The following is a 14,091-nucleotide window of genomic DNA, read 5'->3' as shown; positions in this document are numbered from 1 at the left end:
CTGTGTTGGGTGTGCTACACTCTAGTTTGACAAAGACAACGCTGATGATAAAAGAGCAGTAAGAGCAAGAGAGAGCGAGGAAAGACTTCCTAGTCAGAGTAGAGAACCTGTATTTTTAGACTGCCTTGAAGGGTCGGCGCTCACCTGTGAAAGATCAGGGATGTCTCCTCGATCGATGCCCACCTGCTGTTAGACGAGAAAGAAAGCCGGTTTACAATCGTGTCCCTGCGGTGTTAACACACACCCCTCAGTTTCATTCACGACAGCAGACAATAACTTAGTATAATTTACCTCTGCTACTTTGAGGAACTCTGATATCCGGGTCATTCGAGTGAGAAACTTCTTGTAAATGTCCAAACCTTCTTTACACTGAGTCTTCTTCATGTCAAAGTATTTCTCTGTTTGGTGACAAAAGAAATTCAATGACCAACTATTAAATATCGGGACAAAATTAACCAAACACAAAGAGAAGATTAGAGGTGAAAGTGGTCTTACCAAGCAGATTGATAATGCCTTCATTATAAGCAGCGAAGAGCCTGATGGAGTCTTTGAAAAGGAGCATGAAGGCTGCATTGATGACTCCATTAGTCAGCTCGTTGGCATTGACCTGGGGGAAAGCGATCATTTATCTTACAGGCAGCGATGTGTCGTTGAAGAAAAACAAAACCTGTATGTGTGAACTACGATAATCCATCTGACTCTGTTTGCAGCAGCCTCCACACGAGCAGCTCTTCCTGACACGAGCTGCAGAGCTGCGGGAGGCTTCACCTTAAACTCACATTGAAATCGAGCAGGGCGTCCATCTGGTTCTGAATAATGGGGATAGTCTTGAGCAGCTTCTCTGTATTCATGGTCCTCATTACGCCGTCCACTCTACGTGGACACATGGAGAGCCGGAGCAGGAGGTCAGCGAGGAGAGAGGGAAGATGGAGAGGAGACAAAGAGATGGATGAGAGGGCAGTGTAGCTTCTAAAGTATGATAACAGGCTTAATTTCCCTCAAATGTCCCACAGCCCAAGGTTCAAATGTCTTGAAAACAAAACAAATATTACCCCCAAACATTCTGTCTACTATCATATATGACAAAGGAATGCACCAAATCCTCACATACGAGAGGCTGGAACCACAAAATGCTTGGTATTTTTGCTTTAAAAAAGAACTAAAATACTAATTTTATTATCAAAATAATTGCCATCAATCATTTAAAACTAAATATCTTTCGATTTTGGACTTGTGCAAAAAAAAAATTGTAATCTGAGGACATCACCTTGGGCTCCGCGATTGTGATAGGTATTAAGTCCCAGATACACCAAAACCGACATCAAAGAACTAGTGGCCGACTGTTGCATGGCTTCACTTCCCCTGTGTCTCGGCCAAAACGTTGTGCTTGAACACACCATATAGATTTCAGGCAAAAGCAAACAAGCATGATTATTCTGCCCCTGTGTGAGAGGAAATAACTCTCCATACCAGCAGGTGGCAATAGTGAGTATTCATTACTCAAAAGGGATAAAGGAAGACCGACAAGACGGATTCAATACGCTAGTTAGCCAGTTAGCACATTAACAACACGACCCGATGTCGAAAGAACAAATATTTACCATGTGCGAGCGAACAATAACACAACCAATTAAGAACCTGCCTGCTAAAGAGCTCTATGGCTTGAAAAATTATCTCAACTAAAACTCATCGTTTATTGGCATTCCTCACTTCCATTTTTCTTCTAATGCCCTGAGATTACAATCAGAGGGATTTCTTTCACTGACGGGCTCTGCTATCTCCAACGCCAACTGAACGCGATGAAGTGCCGACTAGTGTCAATGGTGCGGAAGACATCACAAAACTAGGGCAACAAAGCTGACCAACTGCCAAACACTGACCAATAGCCGACCATCGGTTTAGTGTGTCAGGACCCTTACACCCAAATCTGTGACATTTTTGAGACTAAACAATTACTTGAAGAATTATAAAATTACTTGACATGTTGACACATAATGAAGATAATAGTTCGATGCTGATGGGATTCCTTTTTCTGATACATAAAAAGGGGAAAAAAATATGTTCACAGTTGAATATTGTAACTTAACAATATTAACAGTAGGTTCTTACCCGCGTTTCACTTTTGTGAAATCAAAGGCAACCTGTCTGTACGAAACAGCTTTCTCATTCAGGTATCGACTATACCTCCTGATAAATGTGGACATGTCATAACCTGGAACAGAAAACAGTAGGAGGATAATCAATTTTCACTATAAAAATTAAGTCCTCTTTTATATTGTGCATAAATTCAGAACTGAAATCAACAACAGGAAGAATCAAGTAGTCACCTTGTAACCCACTTTTGTCCAAAAAATTACTGAGGTTGAATAGTGTATTCCTTGAAGCCAAGTACTGGACAAAACGCTGCAGGAGGGGAACAATGGTTAAACACAACAAGACCACACTATCAATCAATAATACATTAATGTTAATCTGCCTGTGCTGCTGAAGCATCACACCTCATTGCCGTAGACCATGAGATGGTGTGTGGTGATAAGTGACTTAAACACAACCACCCAGCTGGTGTTGGTGGTCCTCTCAAACAGTGAGTCAGCCAGTTGGGGAATGTTCACGTTCATCTCGTTGGTGCAGTGGATCAAATCTGAAACAAAAGAAAAGTAGTTCATGAGACCAGGAGCTTCAGCTGATCATCATGAGGCCGCACATTTGTAATAATCAATCAAACTAAATGTGTTACTGTCCAAAAGCAGTCCACCAAAAATAAATGAGTCGAAGAGCTCTTCTAAAACACATTGTGCTTTTTTACCTCAAATATTTTACAACTGCTGTAAAAACACCACGTGCAGAGTTGCTGCTACAAAATATCTTTCAAAAAGACGAGTTGTCGAATAAAAATTAATTCCCTTTAAGTACGAAAATAGATGCATCCTTTCAAACACTGCACAGGAGATCCTACTGTAATTAGGTTCCTTTTAACTGAGGCGGCGTTGTAGACGGTGGTGGCCTTTAAATACATGGTGACATATGGATGGGCGATTCTTTCCACTATATTACCGGTTCATTCCGTTTCACCTTTTTAACAATATCTTTGTTGTGTCCGATGGTCAGGTCTTGCCTGAACTAAGCTTCACTACCCCCATGATTTTCAGTGTCACTGCTCTGTTTTGTCCATATCCATAACCTTTTAGAAAATGTCCACGAATTCAGAACACAATAATATGAACATAAACCTTTCTCAGCCCCTTCTATGATAGTGACTAAACAAACAAAATGTCTAAAGTTCTCAGCCCCTTCTATGATAGTGACTAAACAAACAAAATGTCTAAAGACATCACCTTGGTTTCTTTTCTTTCCTTTTTTTTTTTTTTTTTTTTTTTTTTTACTATTTTTTGACATTTTATAGACCAAATTATAAAGCAATTAATCAAGACAAGAATCCCCAGATGAATCAATAATGAAAATAATGGTTAGCTGCAGCCCTAAATGGAGATATTATTTGGCTTTTGATCATCATGTTGTGATATATTGCAGACTGAATGCAGCATCTTCCTGTATTTTAAGGCTGACTTCGAATGAGCAGTGTGTAGGATTTAGTGGCATCTAGTGGTGAAGATTGCAGATTACAACCAGCTGAAACTACTCCCATGTGCCAAGAGCAAACTCCCGGTTATGATTCCTTCAGTGTTTATGTTCTGGGGGTTTTTACTGGGAGCTGATTTATCCACAGAGGTCTCTTCCTCTCCAAGACAAACAGACCCCCTGATTTAAACCTGTAAAAACACTGAATAAAGCAGTTTTAATCCGTGTTTTCCCGATGCTGTTCGGCTCGTCGTGGAGATGGTGACTACTAAACTACTAATTTTTTTTTTTTACTAACTACCTATATGCACATTACTGATTTATTGTTCTTTTATTAAATCACCCACCTAGATCAAATCAGATATTGTATGAAACACAGAGTCACAGCCATACTGAGGTGTTGATTCAAAGTTATTTTCATCTTTAATTGTATTAATATTAAAACATTGTAATTGGAACGGGCAGAGCTGTAGATTTATGCGACGCACAATATTTTCTATGCTGATATGCATTTAAACTTAACATAGAAACCAGTTTTCATGTGTTAAACACACGTTTACTCATAGATAAATAACATCACCCCACATATTGTCCATTAATTGTCAAACAGGCCTCATGTTGAGCTGGTGAGCAGACAAACACCTGCTGCCTATGATGAAAAAGTAAAAAGTGACCACAGATGCAAAAACAAAGTTTTGGAAGTTGGAGCCAAAACCAGTCTCTGATGTGACTCATGCTTATGTCCTCCACAACAGGCCACATATGTGCAGTTTATTCAACTTGATAACCTGTAAGCAGCACGAACAAAATCCCAAAAGTTGCAACACTGACTGCTTCTCATTAAGTGGATAATTTTCAAAGAGAAGTTTAGTCAAGACAAGACAAAACCATAGACCGTATGAAAAACAGACTACCGTGACATCACCCATATCGAATACTTTTGTATTTGGCCAATGCCATTGTGGATTTTTGGAGCCAGAAGTGACCATATTTAGACAAAAGGGTGAGGCTGCAAAGAAGCAAGGGGTGGATCCTACTGAGGGCCTGAGGTGACACCTTGCAGATAGCCTGTCACTCAAAAGGCCCAGCCCTTAAATGTGTGTAGCTTTAAGCCTTAATAAAATGTAAACAGGTGAGTTATGTAAAAATTCACCTCCGACCAGTTCTCTTGAACGGGGAATTAGCTACACAGTAGAGACCAAAACCGTTTTTTGTGCCAGGCTGTAAACATGTCTAAAGTTGGGCATTTTAACTCGGGGGTCTATGGGGATTGACTCGCTACAGTTTTGGCAATTTAGCGCTTCATTTTTCAGCCTCGGGTGGATGTCGCTTTGACAAAACTGAAAATAGTATTAAAAAAATAGTCTAATCAATGTTTGGCAGGCCATCACAAATAAATTAATGTAAGGGAAAAACAACACCTTTATTCTTGTATTGAGGGATGCATTTACTTCATTTACTCATGTATAATATGTTGACATGTCTGATTTGACAGATTATGTCAAAGCTGAATTTGAAATCTTAGTCAAACACTATATAAAAGCCAAAGCAGTACTTAACTAAAAAAAATTAAATGAACGTTTGAGGAGCCAGAACTGTTTTTTCTTTTGTTTTTGTTTCTGTTGTGTTAATAATAATGATGATGTCAATCATGTCAGAGATATGGAATAATAAATCATCCATATTTACTCACTACATCTTAGCCTTTCTTACCTCCAGCTGTGCATAAACTACAGGTTATGAACTTCTCTTTGAAACACAAAAATGTGAAATCATTGGTTATGTTATCCATATCGGCTATGAGGATTACTTAATTATCGTTATCAGCTGAAAAAAAAAATCTATATTGTCCATCCTTAATCATTGCTGCTGGTCTGACATAACAAGGCATTGACACTTTATAAAGTCTGAGACAACTTGTCAAGTAATTGATTAGTTGAGCAACAGAAAATTATTCTGCAACTACTTTCATCATCAATTGATCAAGTCATTTATTCAGCACAAATGCCAAATGTTTGCTGCTTAGAAATGTTAAATGTGGCGATTTGCTGCTTTACTCTGTTTCACACAACTCTTTATTATAATATCTGTTTATTTATCTCCCTACATTTTGGCCTGATGCCAAGCATGTAATCCTGGTACAGCTGCAATCATTAATTGAGTAGCTGTCAACTGTTAAATTAATTTCAAACTAATTCCATTATCGATTAATCCACTTTTTAAGTTAAAAAAGTCAAAATTATCTGATTCCAGCTTCTTAGCTGAGAATATTTTATGGTTTCTTCACTTCTTTATGAGAGTAAACTGAATATCTTTGGGTTGAGGACAAAACAAGACTATGAGAGAGCGTCACCTTGGGCTTTGGGAAAAATTGATCGACATTCTTCAACAGTTTCTGACATTTTATAAACCAAAATCGAATTGAATAATTGAGAAATTAATCATCAAATTAATCAACAATGACAATGATTGGTAGTTGCAGCTCTAGTCAAGAAAACTTGACAGAATTTGCCCTAAAAATATGCAAGTTAGTTGTTAAAAACTTGTAATGTGTTATAATAATGTGTTGTAACTGTAGAATGTTAACTCCTCATGTCATTATAAATCACTCTGATTTGCAAAAATATCACTGCAGACATGGCTTTAGTGCACCCAGTTTCATAGTATAAATAACTCATCAACTAATGAGATAAATAACTGACAGATTACAATCAGCCCTACATACCTGAGTTACAATCACGTAATTATTATATTTAAAATATTCTAAAACACTGCGAGTAAAAGCTGATAGAGTATGCCAAACAAGGAAGATTACTACATAAAATTAGCATTAAATAAAGAGTAAATCATCATCAATGCAATCAGGGGTCCCTGCAGCAGAGGTAGAAACTGATATCATTAATTTAAATTCTTAATGGCAACAAAACATCCGTGCAACAGACCAGTGTAAAGTGCAGGGTGTTGAGATGTTAACCCCACATTGTGTCCCACTTCCTCTGCTAACATGTTCATCCTACATTCATGTGCTGGTTGAATGATGTTAGTCAAAGTGCTAATGACCCTGCCATTCACAGCAGTGATCAGACTGACGGGGTAATTGGGCCTCCCTTTCTGTCCTATATTTGACTTTTCAAAAGGCGGGGGACTTTAAGTAGGACAGGATAACCTTCCAGAGAAGCAGCAGCAGTTAGCATGGGTGGCTGAACTGCCCAGAGAGGAAGATGACGGAGAGGAGACGAGTAGGAGGGAGGAGGAGGAAGAGGAGGAATGTGGGGGAGGAGGATGCACTGACAGCTCTGTCATGTTACAATCAGAGCGCTAAATATTCACTGTGGCTGACATTAATGGTTTCTAATATAATTCATTCATGGGACACAAATGTATTCATGTCACAGTCATGACACTGCATGAAGCTGCCGGCAGATTGTTAATCACCAGTAAGGCTGGGATATATGATGGGGATCAATATAGATCACAATTAATCAATTCAGGGAATCATTTAAAGTGTCTTAAAATGTCTTCAGGAATGTTTTTATTATTCATGAGAAGACTTTTCTGATACATGCAAAACCAACTGTGTTTTATTGTTACGCACTGTATCACACAAAACTCCAGTGTGAGACAACAAATGTCAAAAGTTAAATTTATCAGTCTTTAATTTGCTTGAAATTCAAGAGTTAGAGTTTTTTTTCTGGAAAACCAAACTGTAGTTTGTAATGATGGGAGTCAAGAACTGGTCCCAGTTGAGAACTGGTTCGAAATTGGCCAATCCACCCGAATCATATGCCTTCAAGTTTATCAATCCCTCTTATCCGTGCCAGCATGGTTTTCTGACAGTTGCACATTGCGAAACACTGACATCAAACTCATGCATGTACGCTGCTGGAAACATGCAACAAGAACGAGTCATGGCGGAGTGGAAGAAATGGTCCAAAGCGCGGCTTCTTTTCATGAAGAAAGATAACAACAGTACAATTTCAAGTCAGGGTGGAAACACCAGCAATATGCTTTAACATCTTTTGACACAGCGTGGGCTTAAATTTCAGGAATGCCGTGTATTTGACATTTTACGCACGAGTGCCACTGCTTCCCGACCAGGCAGCACATCTGTTAGCCACGGTAACCTGTTATGGTAACATTTGTGCCATACTGTGTTGCATGTGTGCCTTTTTTGTACAACATTTCTACACTGCATTTAGACCAAGCCGCAACATCCAAAGCTAAAAAAAAAAAAAAGGAAGCCAAAAACTGCAGTTCATCAAATGGCCACTTGAGGCTGACTCCATAAAGGCAAACCTCATAGACCCCAATGTTAAATGCCCAACTTTACAACGTAAGTAAACATGTTCACAGCCTGGTACATAAAACACTTTTCTCTCATGATTTCAATATTTGAAACATCTGTTCACATTTTATTACGTACCAAAGTTACACATATTTAGGGCGGTGCTGTTTCAGTGACAGACTATCTATGAGGTGTTGCTACAGTTTATGAGCCAGAGCCACCCCTTGCTCCTCCACAGCTCGACTCTCTCGACAAAATATCCTGGTCACTTCCAAAACCAAGATGGCCGCAGCCAAAAAGCCAAACTCGAGGCTTCAAAATGGCAGTCCAGTCGCACTGATGCTAAAAACCCACACACACAGAAAATTAATCAGGATTTAATAAGGAAATCCATAAAGAATCGGACCAATAAGCAGGATCGATAATGGCATTTAGTTAGTTAGTACGTTAGTTTTTAATTTGCTTGAAATTACAGAATTAAAGATTATTTTCTGTAATAACGTAGTTAGGGCTGCCACGATTAGTCGACTAATCGATGACTAATCGAATATTAAAATAATCGGTGACTATTTTAGTAGTCGACTAATCGGTTTGAGTCATTTTTCATAGAAAAGCACTATAAAAGTACCCAAAATACTCTTACTGCAGCTTCTTACGTTCAGATATTGGCAGCTTTACACACTCTCCCGTGACAGTGAACTAAAACCCTTTGGCGTGAGTATGAAACAAGACATTAGATGACGTAATTTTGGGGTTTGGGCGAGACAGACCGACATTTTTCAACATTTTAACACATTTTTCGATGAAATGATTAGTCGACTAATCGAAGAAATAATCGACAGATTAGTCGACAATGAAAATAATCGTTAGTGGCAGCCCTAAACGTAGTATGATCATAATGACCCAACACAGCTCTAATCTCAGTTGATGTAATAGTAGGCCTATGTGTATACTGTAACAGTATCATTACATTAGGGCTGGCCAACTAATCAAATTTTATTTTCAATTACCAATTTGGCTTCCAACAATTATACAAATAAGATATTTGAGTTATGACGATGATTATGCCACATTCCATTCATATACAACGCTGCTCTTGTTTTGTGTTGTGTTTTAAATCCAGTGCACTGTTATTCTTTACAGTGGTGCACTTTTGCCCTCCCTAAAATCCCACACAAACTCTCAGCCAGGATGTGGCATGTTTTATTTTACCTTGAGCCAAGATGACGGAAAGAGAGCCTTTGCTCGATGAGTAATCGTGTTAAATAAGTAATAAGCATAAAGTCATTGTGATGATGATTTTTGCCTTTGCAGTGCTACTCCACAGATCAACAGGTGGCGGTAACACACCAAAATACACTGCAATGTACGAACAAAGGCAGGGAAGACGAAGAAGCTAGTAAACATGGATGTACAAAATCAGCTTTGCAAATTTATTATAAGGAAATAATCGTATTCAACACTTTTGTTAGAACTTGAAAATACTCACAATGTATAACACTGAACGTAAACATAACTTGTATCTTAAGATGACTGGGCACCTTTAATCATTCATCCAGTAACTTCATAATTATTCTAATATTTAATATTTCAAAAATATTTCATTTTAATCAAAATTCTGCCATTTAGGCCAAATTCTTGTAGGACTGCTTGTATTGAGTACTTTTCACATTGAGTGCTTTGGCTTCTGGTTAATTAAAAAAGGGGGTTTTGTATAATGAAAAAAAAAAGAAAAAAAAAAGTGTATATTTCTCAAATTAAGGTAATGAACTCAACTTAAGGTAATGAACTTGGCACCAAAACTGAGGTATCTTACTGGCACTGGAATAAAAAAAAAAAAGGTTGACCGTCAAGGTCATTTTTCAAGCAAAAATGCCACATATTCCCTTGTTTCAACTTCTCAGATCTGACAGCTTGATGCTTTTCTTTGTCTGATGTGACAATAAACTTAATATCTTTAGTTTTTGGACTGCTGGTTTGGCAGAATTAAGAATTCAGAAGGAATCACCTGTGGAGGATAAAAGGCATTTTTCACCATTGTCTAAGAACGAAAGAAAGTATTTGGCAGATTATTCAAAAATGAAAATAGTCGACATTTGCAGCCCTTGATTCTAAGTTTTATATGTGATAACACTGAATTACTGCCCTGCCCTTCTCATGTGTAAGGCTGGGACTCAAACCCCAAAACATGTCAGATGCAGGAAGTAGTACAGCTTGACCAATAACTTATTTTAAAGCTAATACTGGTATTAAAGAGTTTAAAAATCAGATAATGATTTATAAGCCTGTATTATTTTTCCTGATTTAAATCAAGTATTTGCCAATTTTAGTCAAAGTTTTTGTGATACTGCCTGCAAGTAGAAAACATGACAAGTTTACAATTCTCACAGTAAGTTGATAAAAGGAAAGGACAGAAACTCATATGTTGTATCAGCACTAACATCAGAATATTTCAAGTATATTCCAGCCATAACTGTGCAGTCCTGTCCATCAAGTGCTTGTTAAACTCTGGTTATTCCCCATCTGTCTCCCCTCATTTACAGTACTGTCAACTGTCCTCTAAAGGCATAAAATGGCTGTAAATACTTAGACATATTAAGGGATTATACATAAACAATTGCTTCTATTTAGTCAAAAGGGGACATGAGAAATCATTGAGCTGACATAATGAACTCTTGTTATGAAATGAACTATAAAACCAATCATCCAGACATCTCCATGTGTCAACATCACACACCAGGACATCGTGTTGTCACGTACAGGCTCTCTGTTGTGTAGTGAGCAGGGACACGTCAGTCACGTTGGATAGCTGGCTGAGTTGAGATGAGCCAAAAGAGTGTCACTCTGCCAACTTGCACTCATTTCACCTCGGGGGATTCGCCTGAGCAGCACAACAGGTGTGGAACCTGCGACTTTTAACACCAAACCAAAAATATTTACCACGAGTAACAAATCAGGTTTTGGCTCTGTTTCACTCCACAGACAATTATAATGAGCCCGGCGTCTGACGACACAGCTCCTGCTCTGTTACTAAACTCTTCTGATGATGCAGGACCTTCATAAAAACCACTTTCATCACTGCCATTGTGCATTTGCAAGTGTGGATCGATATGCAGAAAATCTCCCACTGCTTCTCTAAGTACAGACGGACAGTGACTCCTCTGACTGAGTGCATCACACTAATGATCACACAAGGATTTAAGCTCTTATGCTTAATGTCAGGATGCATGCAGAAAGTGTGTTTAATGTCCTGTGTGAGGAAGGAAGAAAACTCACAAACCTCAGCTACAAACTGAGATTTTTATAAGAGGAACAGCATGTTATCACAGTACTCAGTGACACTTGTCCTGCTGCAGGTGCACCAAGATGGGAGATGAAACTGGATTCCTGTAAATGTTCATTTCAAGGCCTGCTATTGGCAGGAGGAGGAGGGACTGGCTAACACTGATTTTAAAGGTTCTCCTGTTGGTTAAATTGACATTTATCCTCATTTGTCGCTAAGTAGGCTGAATGTTTAAGCTATAAAGCAGTGAGTAAATATGACAAGAGAAAGGGGAACAAATCCAGACAGCTAGACAGGCTACTCTGACAGCTATATGTGACAAAAAATGAATACAACGAAGTCATTTGAGAGCTTTAATAAAGGCTGCTACTCTACAAAGCTTCTTAATTGTGTGCAGCAGCAAGTCAGCAAGGCCTGGGCTCGATGTTATAACAATATAATCTCCCCTACATGAAGCAGCAGTAGCATTTAGCCTCTCCTGAGGCTTTGAGGCCTTGTAGCTCCTCCACCGCCATATCTCCAGTTAAAGGGTGTTTTCGCTGGCGAGGAGCCCTGCGCTGATTTAACACTTGTGTGCTGTTAGAGAAAAGAATAAATGAGATACTCACAGTCCAAATGTTTCTTTTTGGGGCCCATGACTTCGTGAGTGGTGGCCTTGCATACTGTTTTCGACACGGCGGATCCCGTTACACTGTGCTGGGCTGCAGTTATCCTGTCCGTAATGCTCTGCCCCGACATCTTCTCTCACTCAGTGCAACAAAAACACTTTAGAAATGCTTTATCTGAGGGTGTGAGCTCTCAGAGGAAGAAATAAAATAAAACCTCCACCTCCTCCGCAGCCTTGCTGGGACCCCCCGTTTTCCCCCACCTTGGTGGAGATGAAAATCAAAACTAGGCTATGGCAGACGCGGACCGGGGGAGGGCGGAATAAAGAGAAGCGGAATCTGACAACAACAACAACAGTCACTAAATGTTAAATTGTTTCTTTGTGTTTCCGCTCGGCTCCGTCAGTCAGATCTCAGGGACGCCGTGATTGCAGGCTCCACGCGCTGACTCATCCGACCCGGGTCTGTGTCTCGCGCTCATCCCGAAGTGGCACACCGGATCCCTGCGTCTCTCCTCCTGCCTGCCTGCCTGCCTCCGCCGCTCCGCCAGTCGTCGCCGCCGCTCCCTCCTCCTCCTCCTTCCTCTCTCTCCCTCCTCCTCCTCCTCCTCCTGCCGCTGCCGCCGCTGCTCCGCTTTAAAGCGCTATGAAAGAAAACGCGACCACCGAGGAGGGGAAATGGCGGGCCTACTCTGCTCAGCTCCCAGGATGAGGAGGGGGATATAAGGGATGTAAACGCACCATACACCGCCCCTGCACATCCGGAATCAGATGTTACACCGCTGTGCTGCTGTTAGAGCTGCTGTGGTGCAGGTGTATACCGACTGACCGCAGGCCAGCTGGGGGAAAGGCACAAATGCTCAGTCACAGGAGGCCTGGATGAGGGGATGAAGCCTGTATTGATTGAGGAGTGGACACAGTGAAGTGAGAGCAGGCTGCAACAGGCCTGACACTGTGAGGCAATCAGACTTTTAGGATGCTTTGAACTGAATTATTTTTAAGCTATAGCATCTTAAATCTCACATGTACTGCACTGTAGTACTACTGTAATAAAGACTTTTGATTTGTGTGTGATATTGAAAATAATTTCAACTGATGACACATTTCATTTCATAATTTTCAAGAAAAAATGACTTTAAAATGTCTGTAAACCTAAAATGTGGCATATTTATAGCCTTGTTTCCTTGTAGAAGCTGCTTATAATAAAAATAATGAACCCTATTTATATAGCACCTCAAAACACAGTTACAGAGTTAGAGTTAAAGAGTTAGAGTTAGAATAAAACAAATAACGTCATAAAATGTCATCCAGTAAAATATAAAGTAGGGAGAGCTAAAATCAAGATTATAAATAGGCATTAAAATCAATAAGAGAACAATAAATAGCCACCCAGCTCAGATAAAATCAGGATATGCTTTCCGATAGGAGAGACTTAAAGGATGACAGTGACTCAGACAGCCTTATATCCTCAGGCGGGTCATTCCAGAGCCTCGGGCCCTGGTGGCAAAAGCTCTGTCCCCTTTGGTCTTCAGTCTGGACTCTGGGGCAAGCAGAAGACCTCAGCCTGAGGATCTCAAGCTATGGGGACTAACAGGTCTGAAATGTAGTCTGGAGGGGTCGCAAACTCATTTTAATTCAGGGGCCACATACAGCCCAATTTGATCTCAAGCTGGCCAGACCACTGAAACCATTACATAATAACCTATGAATATCAACCTCTTCAAATTCTGTCCCTTTTTTTTTAGTGTAAAGAATTCTGAAAACGTTCATCCATTTACAAAAGAAACAATGAACAGCCTGCAAATCCTAAAAAAAGGTGCAAATTCAACAGTATGTCTCAGTTTTTTCCACCTTCAGTCAGTCTACTACTCATTTTCACTACATGTGACTTTTTTACATAATTTTCCACTAAAGCAGAAGCTATTGAAGAAGCAGGTGAAGTCATCCCCTGCCTTATACACCATTTACTATCTAATGTTTCATCAGTGCCTCAGCAACACGGTTACACTAATACTGTTTGAAGTCTGATACAGATTCTTTTGTACTGAAGCTGCTGGTTGACAATATTTTGCACAATGTTCAATATCTTTAAATCTGACCACAGTAAGTATTCATCATATTTCAGGGAGCTGTGTTCTGGTCAGAGTGAAAAGCCTCTGTGGTTGTATTTTACATGAAGTATCTGCTCGCTTTTCAAATTGCTCCAGAAACCTCTCAGCCTTCACAAGTGCATCAACATTAGGTGTGCAAAGTCATCTAGACGGCCGGACTGGACCCTTTGGCGGGCTGGTTCTGGCTCTGGCTCGTATGTTTGGCATCCCTGGTCTAGAGAAAAATCAT

At 39.7% G+C, this 14,091-nt stretch overlaps 1 protein-coding gene across 11 annotated transcripts in view; it reads right to left on the bottom strand.

The window, feature by feature from the left end:
* Nucleotides 1–12,762, bottom strand: part of picalmb (phosphatidylinositol binding clathrin assembly protein b) — a 30,315-nt gene extending 17,553 nt beyond the window's left edge. For 2 of the 11 annotated variants that reach the window (XM_050064241.1, XM_050064248.1), the window contains exons 1-8: nt 11,756–12,748; nt 2,499–2,641; nt 2,328–2,403; nt 2,110–2,212; nt 780–873; nt 496–607; nt 292–398; nt 145–186 (exon numbers count right to left, since the gene is read on the bottom strand). In XM_050064241.1, coding sequence (XP_049920198.1) covers nt 145–186; nt 292–398; nt 496–607; nt 780–873; nt 2,110–2,212; nt 2,328–2,403; nt 2,499–2,641; nt 11,756–11,885 — 807 coding nt within the window. In that variant the 5' untranslated portion in view covers nt 11,886–12,748. Of the gene's footprint in view, nt 1–144; nt 187–291; nt 399–495; nt 608–779; nt 874–2,109; nt 2,213–2,327; nt 2,404–2,498; nt 2,642–11,755 lie in introns of all 11 variants that reach the window. The other 9 variants (XM_050064278.1, XM_050064285.1, XM_050064224.1 and 6 more) reach the window with 8 other exon arrangements.
* Nucleotides 12,763–14,091: the final 1,329 nt, after the last annotated feature.

The sequence above is a fragment of the Epinephelus moara genome, chromosome 2, assembly GCF_006386435.1.
Source record: "Epinephelus moara isolate mb chromosome 2, YSFRI_EMoa_1.0, whole genome shotgun sequence".
NCBI classification, from domain to species: Eukaryota; Metazoa; Chordata; class Actinopteri; order Perciformes; family Serranidae; genus Epinephelus; species Epinephelus moara.
Note: the sequence above shows the minus strand (reverse complement) of the source record. Positions and strands in the feature narration are given on the sequence as shown.